Source organism: Rhinatrema bivittatum, chromosome 1 (assembly GCF_901001135.1).
Source record: "Rhinatrema bivittatum chromosome 1, aRhiBiv1.1, whole genome shotgun sequence".
Taxonomy (NCBI): domain Eukaryota; kingdom Metazoa; phylum Chordata; class Amphibia; order Gymnophiona; family Rhinatrematidae; genus Rhinatrema; species Rhinatrema bivittatum.
In genome coordinates this window covers 204,283,666-204,300,368 of record NC_042615.1, presented here as the reverse complement: position 1 = coordinate 204,300,368, position 16,703 = coordinate 204,283,666, and the positions used below count along the sequence as shown (strand labels likewise).

Sequence of the window (16,703 nt, the reverse complement as noted above, 5' to 3'; positions counted from 1 at the left end):
GAAGAGACTCAACCACGAACAGATGCTTTCAGTGTGTGATGTAATAAATACTTAAAACAAATGTGATCCAATTTAGTTACATTTTAAAAAAAAAAGTGTGGGTTTTTTGTTAAATACAAATGTATATAATTCAATAGCAGCGAGTACCTGGGTTACTGGTAGAATGGCATGATCCCCAAACACTTCAACAGGGTTAAAAAAACCTACACACTACTCCCTCCCCCCCCCCCCAATTAAACAAAAACAAGTAATGCACGACACCAAACATTCTGTAAAATCACAACAATGCTTTTAACATCTGCATTTATTTAAAAGTTGCATGATTGTACATTACAGCTTTATGTTCATTTTCTTTTTTTCATGCAGATTTATTTTATCCTGATGCTTATGGATGGCCAAGTAACATATTTAGTCGCTCAAAGCAACAAGACAATCAAGGGGACAATCACTTATTCTGCAAAAATATCAAAACAGTCAAGTTACTACATCAAAACTCCCAAACATCTATCCTGAAAATGAATCACAAATCCTGACATGGAACAAGACCATTTCTTATATACCCCACTCTGTCACATGAATTAGAACCAGAGGCAACAGTTTTGTACAGTACGAACAAAGCAAAGCAACAATATACAATAGCTGCACACGGTTCCTCTGCCTTTTTTTTGGATAACAAATATTCTTACTCTGACTGTTAGTACAGAAATGTTCTGTATATTAGAAAATGAGAAGGTCATCTCATGCTGTACAAATCACAAAATGTATTCTTTGTTAGAAAATGAGAAGCAATAGGTCCGAATAGTCATGGGAACTCTTACCAAGCTGCTGCTGCCACCACCTCTGGAATGTTGCACGCAGACGTTTACTGAGCTCCAGACATGAGTTAAGTGCTTTTTCATGTGCAAACTGTTACTGGCTAAAGCTTTCAAGAAGTACGTTACAGAAACTTAAACACCCTGTAAAGATACGTAGGATGCAATACGAGGTGCCCAGAAATATATTTAGAGAAATCTTATGTTCTACCCCAGCCATTCCAGTCCCCTGATGATCTGCCTTTCCAGTGAAAGGAGGTGGGCAGGGCTGGGCATTCACTTAAAGGAGATCGTCCACTCTTTGACACAGGCATCATGGGACACTGTCACCAGTGTATGCTCATCCAGCCAAGCCAAACTGCTTATATGATGTAACCTGTGGGCATCTGAAAAGGGTTGAAGAGATGTTAGAGAGAAAGATTTGCTCAGTCTGGTACAATTCTAGTAAGCAGAAAGTCTGATGCTGGCATCTAGCATAAAAAAAAAAAAATAGATCTGTCTCCTCCTGCTGCACTGTCTGAAAATCTGCATTTTAAAAAGGTATCATGTACATAAAACTGCACCCATTATATGCTTTAAATACCAAGAGATTCTTCTAGAAGAGTGTTTTTAAAGGCTCCACAAAATGCAGGAGGTATGTTTTTGGTGCTCCCAATTACACAGAAGGGGCAGTCAAGTACATGTCTCACTTAGTGCTAAAGCCAGCAGCTCACATTAGCTGAAAATCCTTTTCAGCTCAAAAGCAAGGTCTTGGAATGTGCAAGGGTACAAATGTAGCCATGAACTGTGAAGTCAAATGGTATTCAGGACCAAAATTGTAGCACATACATTGTTTCCTGATGGCAGATGCAAGAAATATGATTGGAAAAAACAAACAGATTTTCATGCAAAGTAATAGACCTCTCTACATACACATCTGTTTTAAAGTGACACTAGTACATCAGCTGGGATGTTCTCCTTTTGCACACAAGAAACCTCTTGCACCATAAATAATTTTTAACACAAACATGAGAAAACCCCTAATAAGTCTATAATTATTTTTAGTGCTGTACAGGGTGGGGAAAACCTAAAACCCCAAACTAGCCCCTTATCTCTCTTGTAATCATGTTTAAATCTGTGCGTGTGCTTTCATTTGAAGTGACGGTCTCTATAATTCCATGCCATTTAATAATACATTTTCCTCTCCTAATTTTTTTCATTTTGTGTATACTTTATGCAAATAGTACACACTATCTGCAGAGACAAAATTATATATATATCTAACCCCAACAAAACTGAATTTCAGACAAGAATCTCCCTCCGTTGAAATATTTTTTTGGCCCACAGCTCCCCTATTTAAAATATGCCTTATGAATAACTAGATCACAATTTTTCTGTAATAACTAGTTCTAGCAAAAATGCACGTGCTCACCTAGCTGGGTCTGTCTGGCAGTCTTTGCAAGGGACCTAGGAGGCCAGATGTTTGAGCAATGGACACTAGCATCGCTGGCTATTTATATTTACAGAACTTTGGGGGGTTAAGCATGGGAAAGGTGGGTGGTTTCCTGCGCTATAAAAATTTAACATTACTCTTCAAACTTAATATGAACTAGGGATGTGCATTCGTCCTGGTTCGGGGAGCCCGAAATCTGAACGAGTTTTTCCCGAAATTTCGTGAAAAATTTGTTTTTGGGTTTAGTGCACACTAATCCGCAATTTGGGTCCCTCCGAATTTAAAAGGCCCGAACCGCGGGAAATATGAAATTTCCTGCGGCGGGCCGAAAACAAAGCCTGAACCAAAAGGTTTGGGCTTTGCACATCTCTAATATGAACTACAGCAAGGAAAATATAAGCCATAAATCAGCAACACAACACAGCAATACCATCATGAAAATAAAAATAATGTACATCATACAATATAAACAATACAGAAGATAATCACAAAAGCTTAAATAAATCTCAACCAATATTGCCAAAGACAGTACAAAAACCTCATGTCAATCTTATGGAAAAAAAGTGGTAATCTTTAGTCTGTCTTATTTCAATAACAAACAGAAAAAGTAAAGGAAAAAAAGGTTAGCTTTCATAAACTAGAAGGGGTTGCAGGAAAAAAAAAGTGTAAGATAGGCATCATCATCTGCAAAAGCAGTCAGGAAAGCAAGGGTACAAATGGAATTAAAAACAGCTAATATGGTAAAAGGGGGAAGGAACACTTTTTTAATGTTAGTAACAGGCAGAAGTACAAAATTGGGACTGTAAAACTCAGAGGTGAATGGGGGAGGCATTTGTAGAATGATTAAGAGAAAGCAGACTTGCTTACCTGTAAAAGGTGTTCTCAGAGGTTAGTCCTCACACATGGAGCCCTGGTCATGAACTTTGATCTTAAAGATTCTAGAACTTTCAAGCATGCCCTACTGAGCATGTGCAGCTGTAGTCATCACCCAGTCCCCTAGGCGGAGTCCCTCAATCCTCCTAGGGGAGGCAGGTGGGTTTCATGAGGACTAACATTCTGTTGTCCTCGAACACTTACTACAGGTAAGCAACACTGCTTTCTTCCAAGGACAAGCAGGTAGTCCTCACACATGGGTGAATCCTAAGCTATAGGCTATCCAAGCAGGACAAAGCGGAAAAGCGCAGTGTGCTGAAAGCACCATCTCTCTCCCTTTTGCCTGTGAGACAGCTAACCCACAAAGAGGTCTAGGTGGACAAAGAATTGGATTCTATAAGAGAAAATTATAGAAATGACAGACTCCAAACCCCCATATGAGGTAGGAGCACCTAAAGCAGAGTGAAAGTGAGTGCTAGCAAGAAATACTCCGCATCATGGAAAATGTTACAAAGTAGGGTTTCAGATCACAAAACATTGACAAAGATAGATGTAGAATCTCCTGAATACAGGGGAAAAAAAGTCTAGAGATGTAAAGAGAAGGACTCTTGGAGGAAGACTGCATAGTTTCCTTCGCTGCTACAAGACAACTGAAAAACTAACTGGAGCCAGAGAGCTCCCCAGAAAGAAACTGTGGTCCACTGGCATCCAAAAGACAGAATGCATTTGTAGAAGTGTACCCATGTTTGGCTGATGGGCAAAATGGGCATAAAAATCTAAGCAATGCTTGGAAGAATAATCAGCAACAGCAGGGTCTGTGGCAGACCCTACTAGCCAAGCACCAGACATAGCTGACCATGCAGGACAGCATCAAGAGAGTTTCAGGGGATGAAATGCAACCCCTGAATGGGATCACTAGCCCAAACCTCCAAGCAGGGAGGTAAGTTAGGCCTGAAGCTCACCCACACTGCACCCTGTCAAGGGCAAGGCTATCCATCCTGGTTACAGGACAGTTCAGGAGAGCGGGAAGGCACTTTGGACAACCTAGTGAAGTGAGAAAAGCTAAAGGCAGTAGTGGCCAGAACTTTGCAAAAATATAGGGAAAGGGGTACAAGTATACACTAAAATATACCACGAATGCCCTAGCTTTTCCTCCCCTCACTGATATTCCAACTGGGGACTGCAGGGGTAAGAACAAGTCACTAGGCTGTACATCTCAACCCCAAGCAAATAACTCACTGCCAATTCCAGTAGGGCATTAACCCAATGAGGCAGGGCCCTCAGGCTGCTTGGTACAGCTGAAACAGAGTGAATCCCCCAAGGAAGAAATCCAGAAACACTCCACCAAGAGACAGGAAGCCAGGTGCCGCAAGTGCAGATCCCTGTTGAACGGGATTTCTTCACCTGCCTGGAAACCCCAAGGGTACCAGGGTAGGGTCAGTGTGATCTCAGAACAGATTGCCATGAACCTGGATTAGGTATTAATACCTCAGCTATGACTACATATACTTCCTCCAAGAAAGCACAGTGTCCAGTAACTGGAACAATCATTGCCTGAACCATGACTTCCCCATTTTAGGGATAACCCTGTTTGCGGACAGCACCTCTGTTGTGGGTCCCTCGTCCCCCACTTCCTCAACCATGGATATGGCGATTGACAAGTATGCCTTTCAACCTATTACATGGACTAGAACCCTCCTCATTGAGGAAGGGTCCCTGAAGTGAGAATGACCGGCAATAGTGGTCCTTATAAAAAAAAAAAAAATACCCGCTGAGCTCCTGGATGGGAGAAACTCTAATCTTCACCAGGGAGCTATTCTGGAATGGCTCCCTTGCAAAATAGACCTGCTATGCCCTAGGATGACCTAATGAGAATGCTACAGCTCCACTGGCTCACAGAGCTCACGACAAACCTAGAGCTACCGCCAGTCAGAAGCAGTGACATCCCTATTCTGGGAAATGGAGAAAGAGGGACACCCCTTTTATGGGTACACAACCAGGTATCCAGATGGGATGCCCTGAAACCCAGTTGAATCTCCCCTTCTTGAAGGGACAGGAAAGCAATGGTAATTGGGACCTCCCAATTCCAAAAAACCTTTCAACTCCACAGTTGAGAGGTTGAGTTACAATCACTGAAGTTCAGAAGTGACCAATCTGCCACTGGCTGCTACCCTCAGATGGGGTAGGTCACCATGGTAATCAATGGAGTGACCCCAGCAAAAAAAACAAAAACACAAACACAAAAAAACCCCACAGTCCATTGACCATTGCTGCTGTCCCCCAGTCCTGGTCTACAAGGAGAGGCACCAATTCAAAGAACTGAGGCGCCAGTTTGGCAATAACTAGCAAGAGACTGAGCCCCAGTCTCTTGATAGTTATTGAAGAAGATTTGTGACCTAGGATTGGGGGGGGGGGGGGGGGGTGGAAAGACATATTCCTCTTCTGAGAAAGAAGAGAACTCCCGACACTACCCAAGGGTTTGACCAAGAACACAGTCCTATGGCTGTGGTGCACAACCTGTTGTGCTTGCCACACACCCATACAGTAGAAGGCAACTGGAAGAATAGAGCCCTCCACTAGAAGCATGCCGACTAGTGCTCATACAGTAGTATCCCATAGAGACGTGCAGCGATACTGCACTTTGGTTCGAGCTTTGTTTTCAGCCCGCCACAGGAAATTTTGTTTTTCCTGTGGTGCGGGCTTTTTTTTTTTTTCTCGGGGGACGCTAATTTGAGTTAGCACGAACCAGGATGAATTAGATGATTTTGTTGAAGTTGTCTAATTCGTGAAAAACTAATGCACATCCCTAGTATCCCATACTATGGATGACTTCCCCGCTACAAACCACTCGCTGTGCTTGTAGGTAAAATCCCACAGCACAGCAAGGACAGAGCACCACCTGTTAAAGTCATTGGTTGCACACTGCCAAAAAGCAAAATTCACACTGTGTGATGACTCCTTCCTCACCAGTGCTTCCCAGCACTTTGTGATGCAAAACTGATGAGGATGTATACCTGAACAGGATGAAGGCAGAACCCTGGCTTGACTGAGTACTGAACAGATAGGGGGAATGCTACCTGCCATCACCCGAGGTGCTAGGAACAGATGCCTTGCTGTACCTGAACGCAAATGCTACATCCCCTGTCATACTAACTCCCAATGGAATGAATAGGAACAGTGTGACTACGGCATCCCAAGTACCACTGGGGCTCTGGTTATGGCATGTGGTGGGTGGCGTTCTATGGCATCACCCCCTCCAGTACCTGATAACTGGACACAGCCCTTGAAACTGCATCTGGAATGGCTCACCGCTATGTCCCTCATGGAACGGAAGCAGTAAAGTCCATGGTGACAGATGGTGCTCCGCAGTCATGTCCTGCGGCATCAGAGTGTCCACTGGTGCTCACCATGATGATGGCGCCCGTAGGGCCAAAAAAGTGCTTTTGTGCTCACCAACGATGCATCACATCGAGGGCACCAAACGATGCTGCACCCAGAGTTTAGACTGTGCTTGACCATGTCTTGATCAGTTTAATTGTATACAGCACCATCCCCGGCACCACAGGCACCTGTGGACATAGACAGCCCAGCGGCACAGATAGAGACCCCGATGCCTTCAGGCATCGATGGACTGGCAGCAACCAAGGATGCAAGGAGCGGCCCTTGGTTGCCGCCTCGTCTCATTGGTGCCCAAAAAAACAATGATTGCCAGCGCCAGACTGTTCCCTTCAGCTCACATATCCGTCAGAGGGCGTTGATGCTGCAGGCTCGATGGTGTCCCTCGTCAGTGGCTTATGGCTAACAATAGCCTTGCTAGCGCTCATTAACACAGATGGTGCTCATGCCCCTGAGATTGTTGTATCCATGCAGATAGCCATAGACCAGTGATGGGACAGCAGGATGCCCCTTGGTGCACCAAGAAGGACACCGCAAGAAGCCTGGAGGGTACTGGACCACCATGCCTGGGTGTCTCAGCGTCCTGGATGCCTTGAATGGATGGCAACATCCGCACTCGATCCATCTAAGGGCAAAAACCCTGTGTCCCGTTTCCCCCCCCCCCCCCCCCAAGGGCTCTCAAGAGCTCAAGTGGGTCGATGGCCTCTGGGACGACTACGGTGCTCAATGGCAATCCCAGTACCTCATTTATGGTGCTAGACTTCATTGAGAGCAGCACTGAATGGCATCGGTGGCCAACACACCCCATGACCTCCTTGACGCCGCATCTCAATGGTATCGAGGCAGCTCTGCAGCACAATGGCATACAGGCTATGCATCGCAATGGCAGAGTGTGGCCACAGCATAGAGGCCACATACCTCAATGGGATAAAAAGAATCTATGGCATCGAGGGGAATCATGGCGCTTGATGGCAGTCCTGGTCCCCGACACTAGAGGTCGGTGCTACTATTCCACCACATCGAGGTCCAAGGTGCTTGACTCCGGTGCATCAAGATGATGCCTACAGCATAGAAGGCCCTTACAGCATCAAGGGCAGTCATGCACCTAGATAGCATTATGGGTGCCCTGGCACCTCTATGGCAACCAGGGTGACCATGGTGCTCAATGGCAGTCCAGGTCCCCGATGCGGTCCTGACATCAATGCATCAGATCAATGGTGCACTGATCACAGATGTGCATGGGCGACAGTTACTGGGCATGGAAGCAAGCTGCTTGCCCAGGCCCCTGCTCACCCTCTCTCTCAAGGAGACTGCACTGCCCATCACAGGCAAGCAAGAGGGGAGGCTATATTGTCCAGGGCTCCTGCCTGTGGAGACTAACTAGTTCCTTTGGATGTGGGGAGGATGAGCTCTCCTCCCCACAGAAACATCATGGTCCTCTATCTCTTCACCGTCTTAACCTCCATAGATTCTGATCAATTGGTGAAATGACATGGAACTCCTGCCCAGGTACAACTCAGGTGAGTCCCCAGGCTCAGAGGCCTACACAGATCATATTCAGTCAGTGCTGCCAGCACCTGACAAAGATACAAAAATAGACAGAGCAAGGAGAGGACACATATTAAATAAATACTGCACCTGCAGTTTAGTAAGGGTTAGTAATAGATTGTCAGACTGCACAGTGACTAAGGCCCACCATACAGCTGGCAGACAGTGGAAAGAAGAGGAAAAAGAAAAAGAAAAGGCTACCAATAAGGTAAAGGAAAGAAAAACAGCTGCAGTTCTATTAAAAAAAAAAACAAACAAAAAAACCACTTACAAAAACTGAGGAGAGAAAGCTGAATACCGTGACACACAGCTCAGTGCGAGGGGGGGGGGGGGGAGGGGGGTCACTGAGGGACTCTGCCTAGGGGGCAGGATGACTACTATAGCTGCACATGCTCAATAGGGCATGTTTGAAAGTTCTAGAATCTTAAGATCAAAAGACGGGGGTTCCATCCGATGATGTCACCCATGAGTGAGGCTACCATCCCTGCTGTCCTCTGAGAAAGCAGAACTGCTTAACAAGCAAGTATTCACTAAGGAAGGGCTAGGAGTAGGATGACAGAGAAAAGGACACAACTATAAATGAAAATGAGGAAGACCTGAATTTTCAGAAGACTGGTTTTCATGAGGAGCTACCAAAACGTAAAGTAGATAAAAGGGCCAAATGCGATAAATCCACAGATATTAAGGGGAACGTTCTTGTAGCTCCACTGCCTGATTTTTTTTTTTTTTTAAATGCTTCTTTGAAGTTGGTAGTGGATTCAAAGGATTGGAAACGAGCAGAACTGGGAACTACAGGACAATTAATTTACTTGCCACAAAAGCCAATGTGTAATGTCTGCCAAGAGGATACTGTAGTTTCTGGAATTCAGTGGATTACGGGATCTGAGGCAGCATGGCTTTACCAGAGGTAGGTTTCGTTACAGAGTCTGGCAACTAAGAGTTAATGCTAAAAAAAAACAAAAAACCGGAGGGACCAATACAATAAGGGAGGTGAAGATTTTCTGTGCACAAAACATGAGCAGGATCTGGGGATTAAAATACCGGATGTTAAGGTGATGGCAAAAGTTAGAAGGCTGTTTGGGTGCATAAGGAGAGGAATAGCACCAGGATAAAATGAGGTGCTTCTGTACAGGTTTCAGGTAGGCCCATATTTGGCATACTATGCACAATTCTAGACACAGACACACACCTCCAAGAATTAAGGGGCGGATTTTCAGAGCCCTGCTCGCCGGTGAGCCTATTTTACATAGGCCTACCGGCGCGCGCAGAGCCCCGGGACTCGCGTAAGTCCCGGGGTTCTCCCAGGGGGGCGTGTCGGGGGCGGGCCCGGTCGTCGTGGCGTTTAGGGGGCGTGTCTGCAGCATTTTGGGGGCGGGTACGGGGGCGTGGCCGCGCCCTCCGTACCTGCCCCAGGTTGCGTCCCGGCGCGCAACAGGCCCGCTGGCGCGCAGGGATTTACTTCTCCCTCCGGGAGGCGTAAATCCCCGGAGAAAGGTAAGGGGGGGGTGTAGACAGGGCCGAGCGGGTGGGTTAGGTAGAGGAAGGGAGGGGAAGGTGAGGGGAGGGCGTTAGAGGATTCCCTCCAAGGCCGCTCCGATTTCAGAGCGGCCTTGGAGGGAACGGGGGAAGGCTGCGCGGCTCGGCGCACGCCGGCTATACAGAATTCATAGCCTTGTGCGCGCCGATCCAGGATTTTAGTGGATACGCGCGGCTCCGCGCGTATCCACTAAAATCCAGCGTACTTTTGCTGGCGCCTGATGCGCCAGCAAAAGTACGCCTATTCGCATTTTTTGAAAATCTACCCCTAAATGCACAGGTGGCAGGACTCTTAATGGAAAGAAGGCTCTTGAATGAGGTGTCATGGGACAAGGGTGAAAGGGAATTAAAGTAATGTAAGAAAATATTCTTTTTGGAGAGGGCAGTAGAAGCAGGGAACTGCCTCTCCCAGTGGAGGTGGTGGCAACTGCATCACAGTTAAAAGAATGGGACAAGCACAGAGGATGTCTGAATGAGAAGGGATTGTAGAGTTAAGTGGGAGGTGTGGCTGGGCAGACTGGATGGGTGATATGATCTTTATCTGCTGTTATGTTCTATGTTTCATATTTTACAAGTAAGAGGAATTATTGTATATTACAGCACATCTCACTATCCCCCAATTATAAAAGAGTCCTTACCTGGTATCTTCAGTCTTTTATCAGGATCCTTTAAGGTCCAGATAAAAACCATCATATCCATGCCTCCACTAGCAAAATGTTCATTGTCTGGTGACCAAGCAATGCAAACAACTTTTGCATGGTGTCCATAGAAACAGTTTTCTTCCTATTTAGGAGAAAAAAAAAAAAGTTAAGATTTCAAAAGAAACATACTAAGATATGAAAAAAAAATAAGATAGAAAAGAGTGACAAAATCTCACAAGTCTCTTCTTCTGTGCTCATGTCAGACAATACAAGGCCCTAAACATAGAAACATAAAAATGACAGCAGAAAAAGGACCAAATGGTTGATCCAGTCTGCCCAGCAAGCTGGGTAACAGGTGGAAGAAAAGGCCGATTCATTCAACAGATCTGTTCCAAAGTAGCAACTGGTTGGGTCTTCCCTACTGTGCACCACCAGGCTACAATACATGGACAGCCCAACAGGATTGCCAAGGTAACTGAATGAACTAGTTTGAGGAATTTCAGTCTTTTTGCATCCAGACTCCTTTGCCATAAAGCTAACCTTGTACAGTTTGAAATTTACTAATATTTAAATAAATGTAAGCATTTGTAAGTGCTAGCCTGCGGCCAGGCTACTTTCTGGTAAAAAGAACATAAGAACATGCCATACTGGGTCAGACCAAGGGTCCATCAAGCCCAGCATCCTGTTTCCAACAGTGGCCAATCCAGGCCATAAGAACCTGGCAAGTACCCAAAAACTAAGTCTATTCCATGTAACCATTGCTAATGGCAGTGGCTATTCTCTAAGTGAACTTAATAGCAGGTAATGGCCTTCTCCAAGAACTTATCCAATCCTTTTTTAAACACAGCTATACTAACTGCATGAACCACATTCTCTGGCAACAAATTCCAGAGTTTAATTGTGCGTTGAGTAAAAAAGAACTTTCTCTGATTAGTTTTAAATGTGCCCCATGCTAACTTCATGGAGTGTCCCCTAGTCCTTCTACTATCCGAAAGAGTAAATAACCGATTCACATCTACCCGTTCTAGACCTCTCATGATTTTAAACACCTCTATCATATCCCCCCTCAGTCGTCTCTTCTCCAAGCTGAAAAGTCCTAACCTCTTTAGTCTTTCCTCATAGGGGAGTTGTTCCATTCCCCTTATCATTTTGGTAGCCCTTCTCTGTACCTTCTCCATCTCATCCCTTCTCATGCCCTTCTCTGTACCTTCTCCATATCATCCCTGTCCTTGCTGCACTTTACTGCCTTCCTATGAAGATCTAGAATTAAGTAGAAGATGTTAGTTCTAGTACATAAATCGATAAATACTATCAATACCCCTTGGGCAGGAGCAGCATTGGGTATTTATACTCCTTCTAGAGCACTGCGATCACAAAATAAGGGCCTGTTGGAGGTTCCAACAATTAGACAGGCACACACTGGTGAAGTGAGACACAAAGCCCTTTCAATCGCCAGCCCAGCCTTGTGGAAAACTTTGCCAGAATATCTCAGAACACAGGGCGATATAAAGATCTTTAAAAAAGGTATAGAGACCTGGCCGTATGCAGAGGACTTCGCAATTGAGAGTATACGTTCATAGTAAAGAAAAAGGCTGTTCAAGTAATGTTACTGTACGTCTTTTTGTACATTGATATGTTTTTCTTCTGTACTGCTTAATGTACACACAACTACATTAATGTGTATGGCATTCTGCAAACAGTAGCGATGTAATGAGTAGCAGTATATAAGAGATTTTTTTAAATAAAGAATTGGTGCAGGGGTCCCCAATCTAAAGCCCACAGCTGAATTTTGTCTGGTCCATGGTAGTGACTAAAAGAAGCGTGGAGCATGTGCTCTGCCACTACCTGTGCATGACCACAAACATGTACAAAACTCTCAGCCACCATGTCCTCTCCTCACTGATCTCATGATGCACGGCAAGATCAGGGAGGAGAGAAGTGCTGGCTGTGTTACGATTGTGCTTCTGGTCATGATGCAAGTAGGGAGCATCGGAACTGGTGGCAGTGCCAGAACACACCACTCCTCGCTCGCTGGAGAGAGAAGCCTGGTGCAGGGTGAGGACTGGGCTACAGGCAAAGTATTTTAATAGGACCAGGGGGGAGCTGCATGGTACATGGAGGAGTTAAAACCTTCAAAAGCTCAATCCCTCTAGGAACTAAGCAGTCTCTATTCTTGCTGTCCCTACTACCCCGCCCCCCCTTCCTCTGGGGAAGGGAGTGAGGTAGGGAGATCCTAGCAAGGAGGGGAGGTGGGGCAGGATTCTTATCTTCCAAGTAACGAATATTTCTGATAAGTCTCCCACACCTCTGGGAGTCTCCCCCCACTATCTATGTGATGGGCCCCTAAAACAAGGGCCTGTGTCATGTAAGACAAGTTTTCTAAGGAGTTTGGGTGGGGGAGGTCCATTATCTTTTTCCAGATTAGTACAGCTAATGGTTCATGCAGGTGTTCAAGAAAAAAACCCACATTTCTACCTTTATGGACCAAAGCTTTAAAATAATTACCTTCATCAAACACTAGGTAACATGAAAAACAGGAAAGCTAGGGAAGAAGTGTTTAATAACTTTTTACTGTTAGTTGACCTTTAAGAGGGAAGGGGATCCTGTAGATGGCAAGTCTGCAGAATCTAAAAGGCTGTGTTAAAGTCTGGCAGGAGGAGTTGGAATGAACTCACCCGGAGTATTGGGCACCTGGAGTGCTTCTTGTAACCCATATGGGTTAAAATTAAAAAAAATATATATGTAATTCCCGGGATCTCAGGCTGGGAAATTGGTGTAGGGATAAAAGCAAAGGAGGGAAAATAAATTAAAGAAGAAAAGTTCTGAAAAAGGGTAAGGGGGAATAAAAGGGGCAAGTTTAGGTGTGTGTGAATGAAGGTTCTATCTGGATGTGGCTGTCGCAGGATCTCACTGAGCTTGGGACGGCTGCTGTCAGCATTCCAAGTGTGAAAGTTAAACAGCGAGTGGGTGGGCAGCCTTGAGAGAGACAGGTTGTGTATGTGAAGATCCTTTCGCTCAAAGGCATTTTTGTGAGGTTTTTTTTTTTATGACAGTCTGAGAGTGTAGAGGGTGAGTGTATGAGTGAGAGTTTTAGTTAACTTACAGGTCGATACAGTATAGTGCGTGCCGACAGAGCGCACTGTTAGCCTGCTCTTGGACGCACGTTTTCCCTTACCCCTTATTCAGTAAGGGGCGGAAAACATGCGTCCAACCCACGGCACCTAATAGCGCCCTCAACATGCAAATGCATTTGATGGCCCTATTAGATATGCATGCGGGACACAGTAAGTAAAATATGCAGCCAAGTCGCCCATTTTACTCTAAGAAATTAGCGCCTACCTAAAAGGTAGGCGCTAGTTTCTGCCGGCACCGGGAAAGTGCACAGAAAAGCAGTAAAAACTGCTTTTCTGTGCCCCCTCCAACTTAATATCATAGCGATATTAAGTCTGAGGTCCCGAAGGGTGTAAAAAGAAATTTTTTTTTTTTTTTTTTTAAATTGGGCCGGCGGCTGTGAGGCCGAAAACTGGATGCTCAATTTTGCCGGCGTCCGGTTTCTGAGTCCGTGGCTGTCAGCGGGCTCGAGAACAGACGCCGGCAAAATTGAGCGTCTGCTGTCAAACCCGCTGACAGCCGCCGCTCCGGGTCAAAAGGAGGCGCTAGGGACGCGCTAGTGTCCCTAGCGCCTCCTTTTGCCCGTTTCTACTGCACCACCTCATTTAAATACTGCATCGCGCACACCGGTGAGTGGCCGGTGCACGCGCCGGGAGAGCGGGCATTTGTCCGCTCTCCCGCGTTTTTACTGAATCGGCCCGTTAGAGAGCCCCGTAGGAGTTTGGTTCTAGCATGTGATTGTGATAGGGACTCTAAAAGAAAAGGAAAAGAATTTTGTTGAAGTTTGTTAGTTTTAAGCTGACAGTGGCTAGTTACTGTAACAAACTTCCTATCTGAACTGGTTGAACTTAACTCTGGCTGCTAGGAAGACAGTAACAGCTTAACAGTGGTCTGTCTGAATTTAAAAGGAATCATTTAGGAATCTAAGGATCCTATATTGATTTAAAAGGGATTTCTTAAGCTCTAAGAAAATTTTGTAAGAAGTTTGTTGGTTTTGAATTGACAGTGGACTAATCAATTTCCTCTCTGAAGCAGGCTGAGCTTAAACCTGGCTGCTAGGAAGGCAGGACCTCTGTTAAGTTGCTGTTACTGTCTGAAATTAAAGGAATCATTTAGGAGTCTGAGGATCCTATATTGATTTAAAAAGGTATTACTTAAGCTTTCAGAAATATTGTAAAAGCTGAGGCACAAATTAAAAATTGGCCAGTTTTGAGCTGTAGAGACTGCTATATTTATTTCCTAAGTGCCTATAATTAAGGCTTTCAATTATTGCTTTCCAAAAAGGTTTAGTATATGTATACTATTAAACTACGCTGATGCATAAAGAACCCTTTAATCTATTTGAATTTAAGACTGTCTGGTTAAGGGTTTAGTTAGAGGGATTATAATTATTCATTTATTTACATTAGTTAGATAGTGTTTAAAAAAAATAGAATAGTTTCTTTTAATTAGTTTTTTTTTAGATAGATAGTAGGTGTCTGAGGAAGACCTGCAGCAGAGAAAACTGGAGTCTCTGAAAAGAAGAAGCAGCGAAATCTGAAAGAAAGGGTCCCACCGGTCTTCAATTGGTGAGCTCACTAAACCAAAAGACAATAAAAAAATTTTTGTAGGAAAAGGAAAAAGGAGAATGGACCAGAAAGCATGTTAGAGGTTCTGTATAAATATAAGGGGGGTTGATCCTGGGATATTGTAGCAAAAGACTTATTTCCAATTAACACAGCTGAGTTTGTACTGGCACACCGCTAGTATTTAGAATTGTGTCAAACATTGTCATAATGTGTTCTTTTGTTAATGGATGGATTGAATTTGAGTTCTGTTTCCATGGCATTCGCCTATTTTCGTTGGGGTTCTATTGATTAACTTCTTCCTTCTTGTGAGAGGCGCTAACAGATTTGTTATGGAAACACTGTTAATGTACCCACTAAGGAAACACTTACCTGTTTATGATTGCCTGATTATCTTGTCACAAAGATACTGTTGGATTTTCTCCTATAAACATGTGTACCGGAATATTTTTTGTTTTACTATTTGAAAACTAATAAAAAGATTTAAAAAAAAAAAAAAAAAAACAAAAACAGACTCGATAGAGAAAATAAAAAGGAAGGATACATAATTGAAAGGATAGTGGAAGCAAATGTATTTATATTTTTTTGACATATGTTGTTGAATCTATTCTATTTGGGATATTTTCAGAAAGTTATGTTCTTATGTAACAAACTAAAAACACATTTTTTTTTTTTTTATAATAAAGAAGTAATTTGCTCTAACAAAACTACCAGTTTGAGTCTAAGTACTTTCTTCCTAAGTATATTAAGATAGTGTACTTCCAACTAGTGATCAAAGAAGTATAAAACAACTTTTGGCGTTCTAATTCTTTATTCTTGTAAACCTTGTTGCCCACAGCTAACAACCACCCCTTAACATTAGACGGCCAGTTTAGCGACTACTCTAGCAGAGACCTGAGGTGTGAGTTGTTCCCAGGGGGCGGGGCTTACATTCTCAAAGAGATGCTCTGCAGGGGCTTTCCCCCTCAAGGGGAAAAAAAAAACCATGCAAGGCCAGAGGCATTTCTTCCCAGGAAGAAGAAAACCAGGGTCCTGAAAGTGGAGGAGTGACACATGGTCCTTCAGTCTGTGGAAGACCCTGAAGGGAAGAGATTTTATAGAAGTGAGAGCCTGTGATAACAGGGAAATCCCTTGTTGCTGCCTGGAGGAGAGGTCTGGATGCAGTATGGAAGAGGACACAGCAGATCATACGCTGATGGAGAAAAATCTTCAGAGGGATAGCCATGTTAGTCTTGTATAGCAAAAAAAGTGACAGGATGTGGATGGCACCTTATAGACTAGCCAATTTATTGAAGCATGAGCTTTCGAGGACGGTATCCACTGACTAAATTAGTCTATAAAAGTACCAGCCGACCCCTGCCATTTTATGCTGGAGAGCTGCTCTGTGTCTAATGAGTACTTAAGCCAAGGTGGAGAGGACTGTGTAACACTCCACTAGAAGACAGCGTTAAAACATAAATGAAGTGACACGAACCATGAGAGACCTAACAAAAAAAAAAAGTCTCCAGGGGAAAGAGTTGAGGAGTACTTTTTGGGCATGTCCCTTAAAATAGGGGAAAGAGTAGCAAGTTGACAGGAAAACAAACATTTTGTCTGTGTGTTATGTATTGTTGCACCTGCTAAAGTCTGGCTGTGGACACCTGTGAGCCCCGATTCTATCAGTGCCTTTTAATTGTTAACTCTGACTGATGGGAAACGCCAGAAATAAAAGCTGTGTTTGAAGATACCGCCTAATGTGAGACCCTATTTTAAAGTCCTGGTGGGGGTTTGTTCAAAGGACTGATATCAA

At 44.2% G+C, this 16,703-nt stretch overlaps 1 protein-coding gene across 1 annotated transcript in view; it reads right to left on the bottom strand.

Moving 5' to 3' along the window:
• Positions 1–267: 267 nt before the first annotated feature.
• The window catches only part of WDR1 (WD repeat domain 1), a 102,097-nt gene continuing 85,661 nt past the window's right edge, over positions 268–16,703 (bottom strand). The window contains exons 11-12 of the mRNA XM_029590919.1: positions 10,236–10,380; positions 268–1,198 (exon numbers count right to left, since the gene is read on the bottom strand). Coding sequence (XP_029446779.1) covers positions 1,089–1,198; positions 10,236–10,380 — 255 coding nt within the window. The 3' untranslated portion in view covers positions 268–1,088. The remainder of the gene's footprint in view (positions 1,199–10,235; positions 10,381–16,703) is intronic.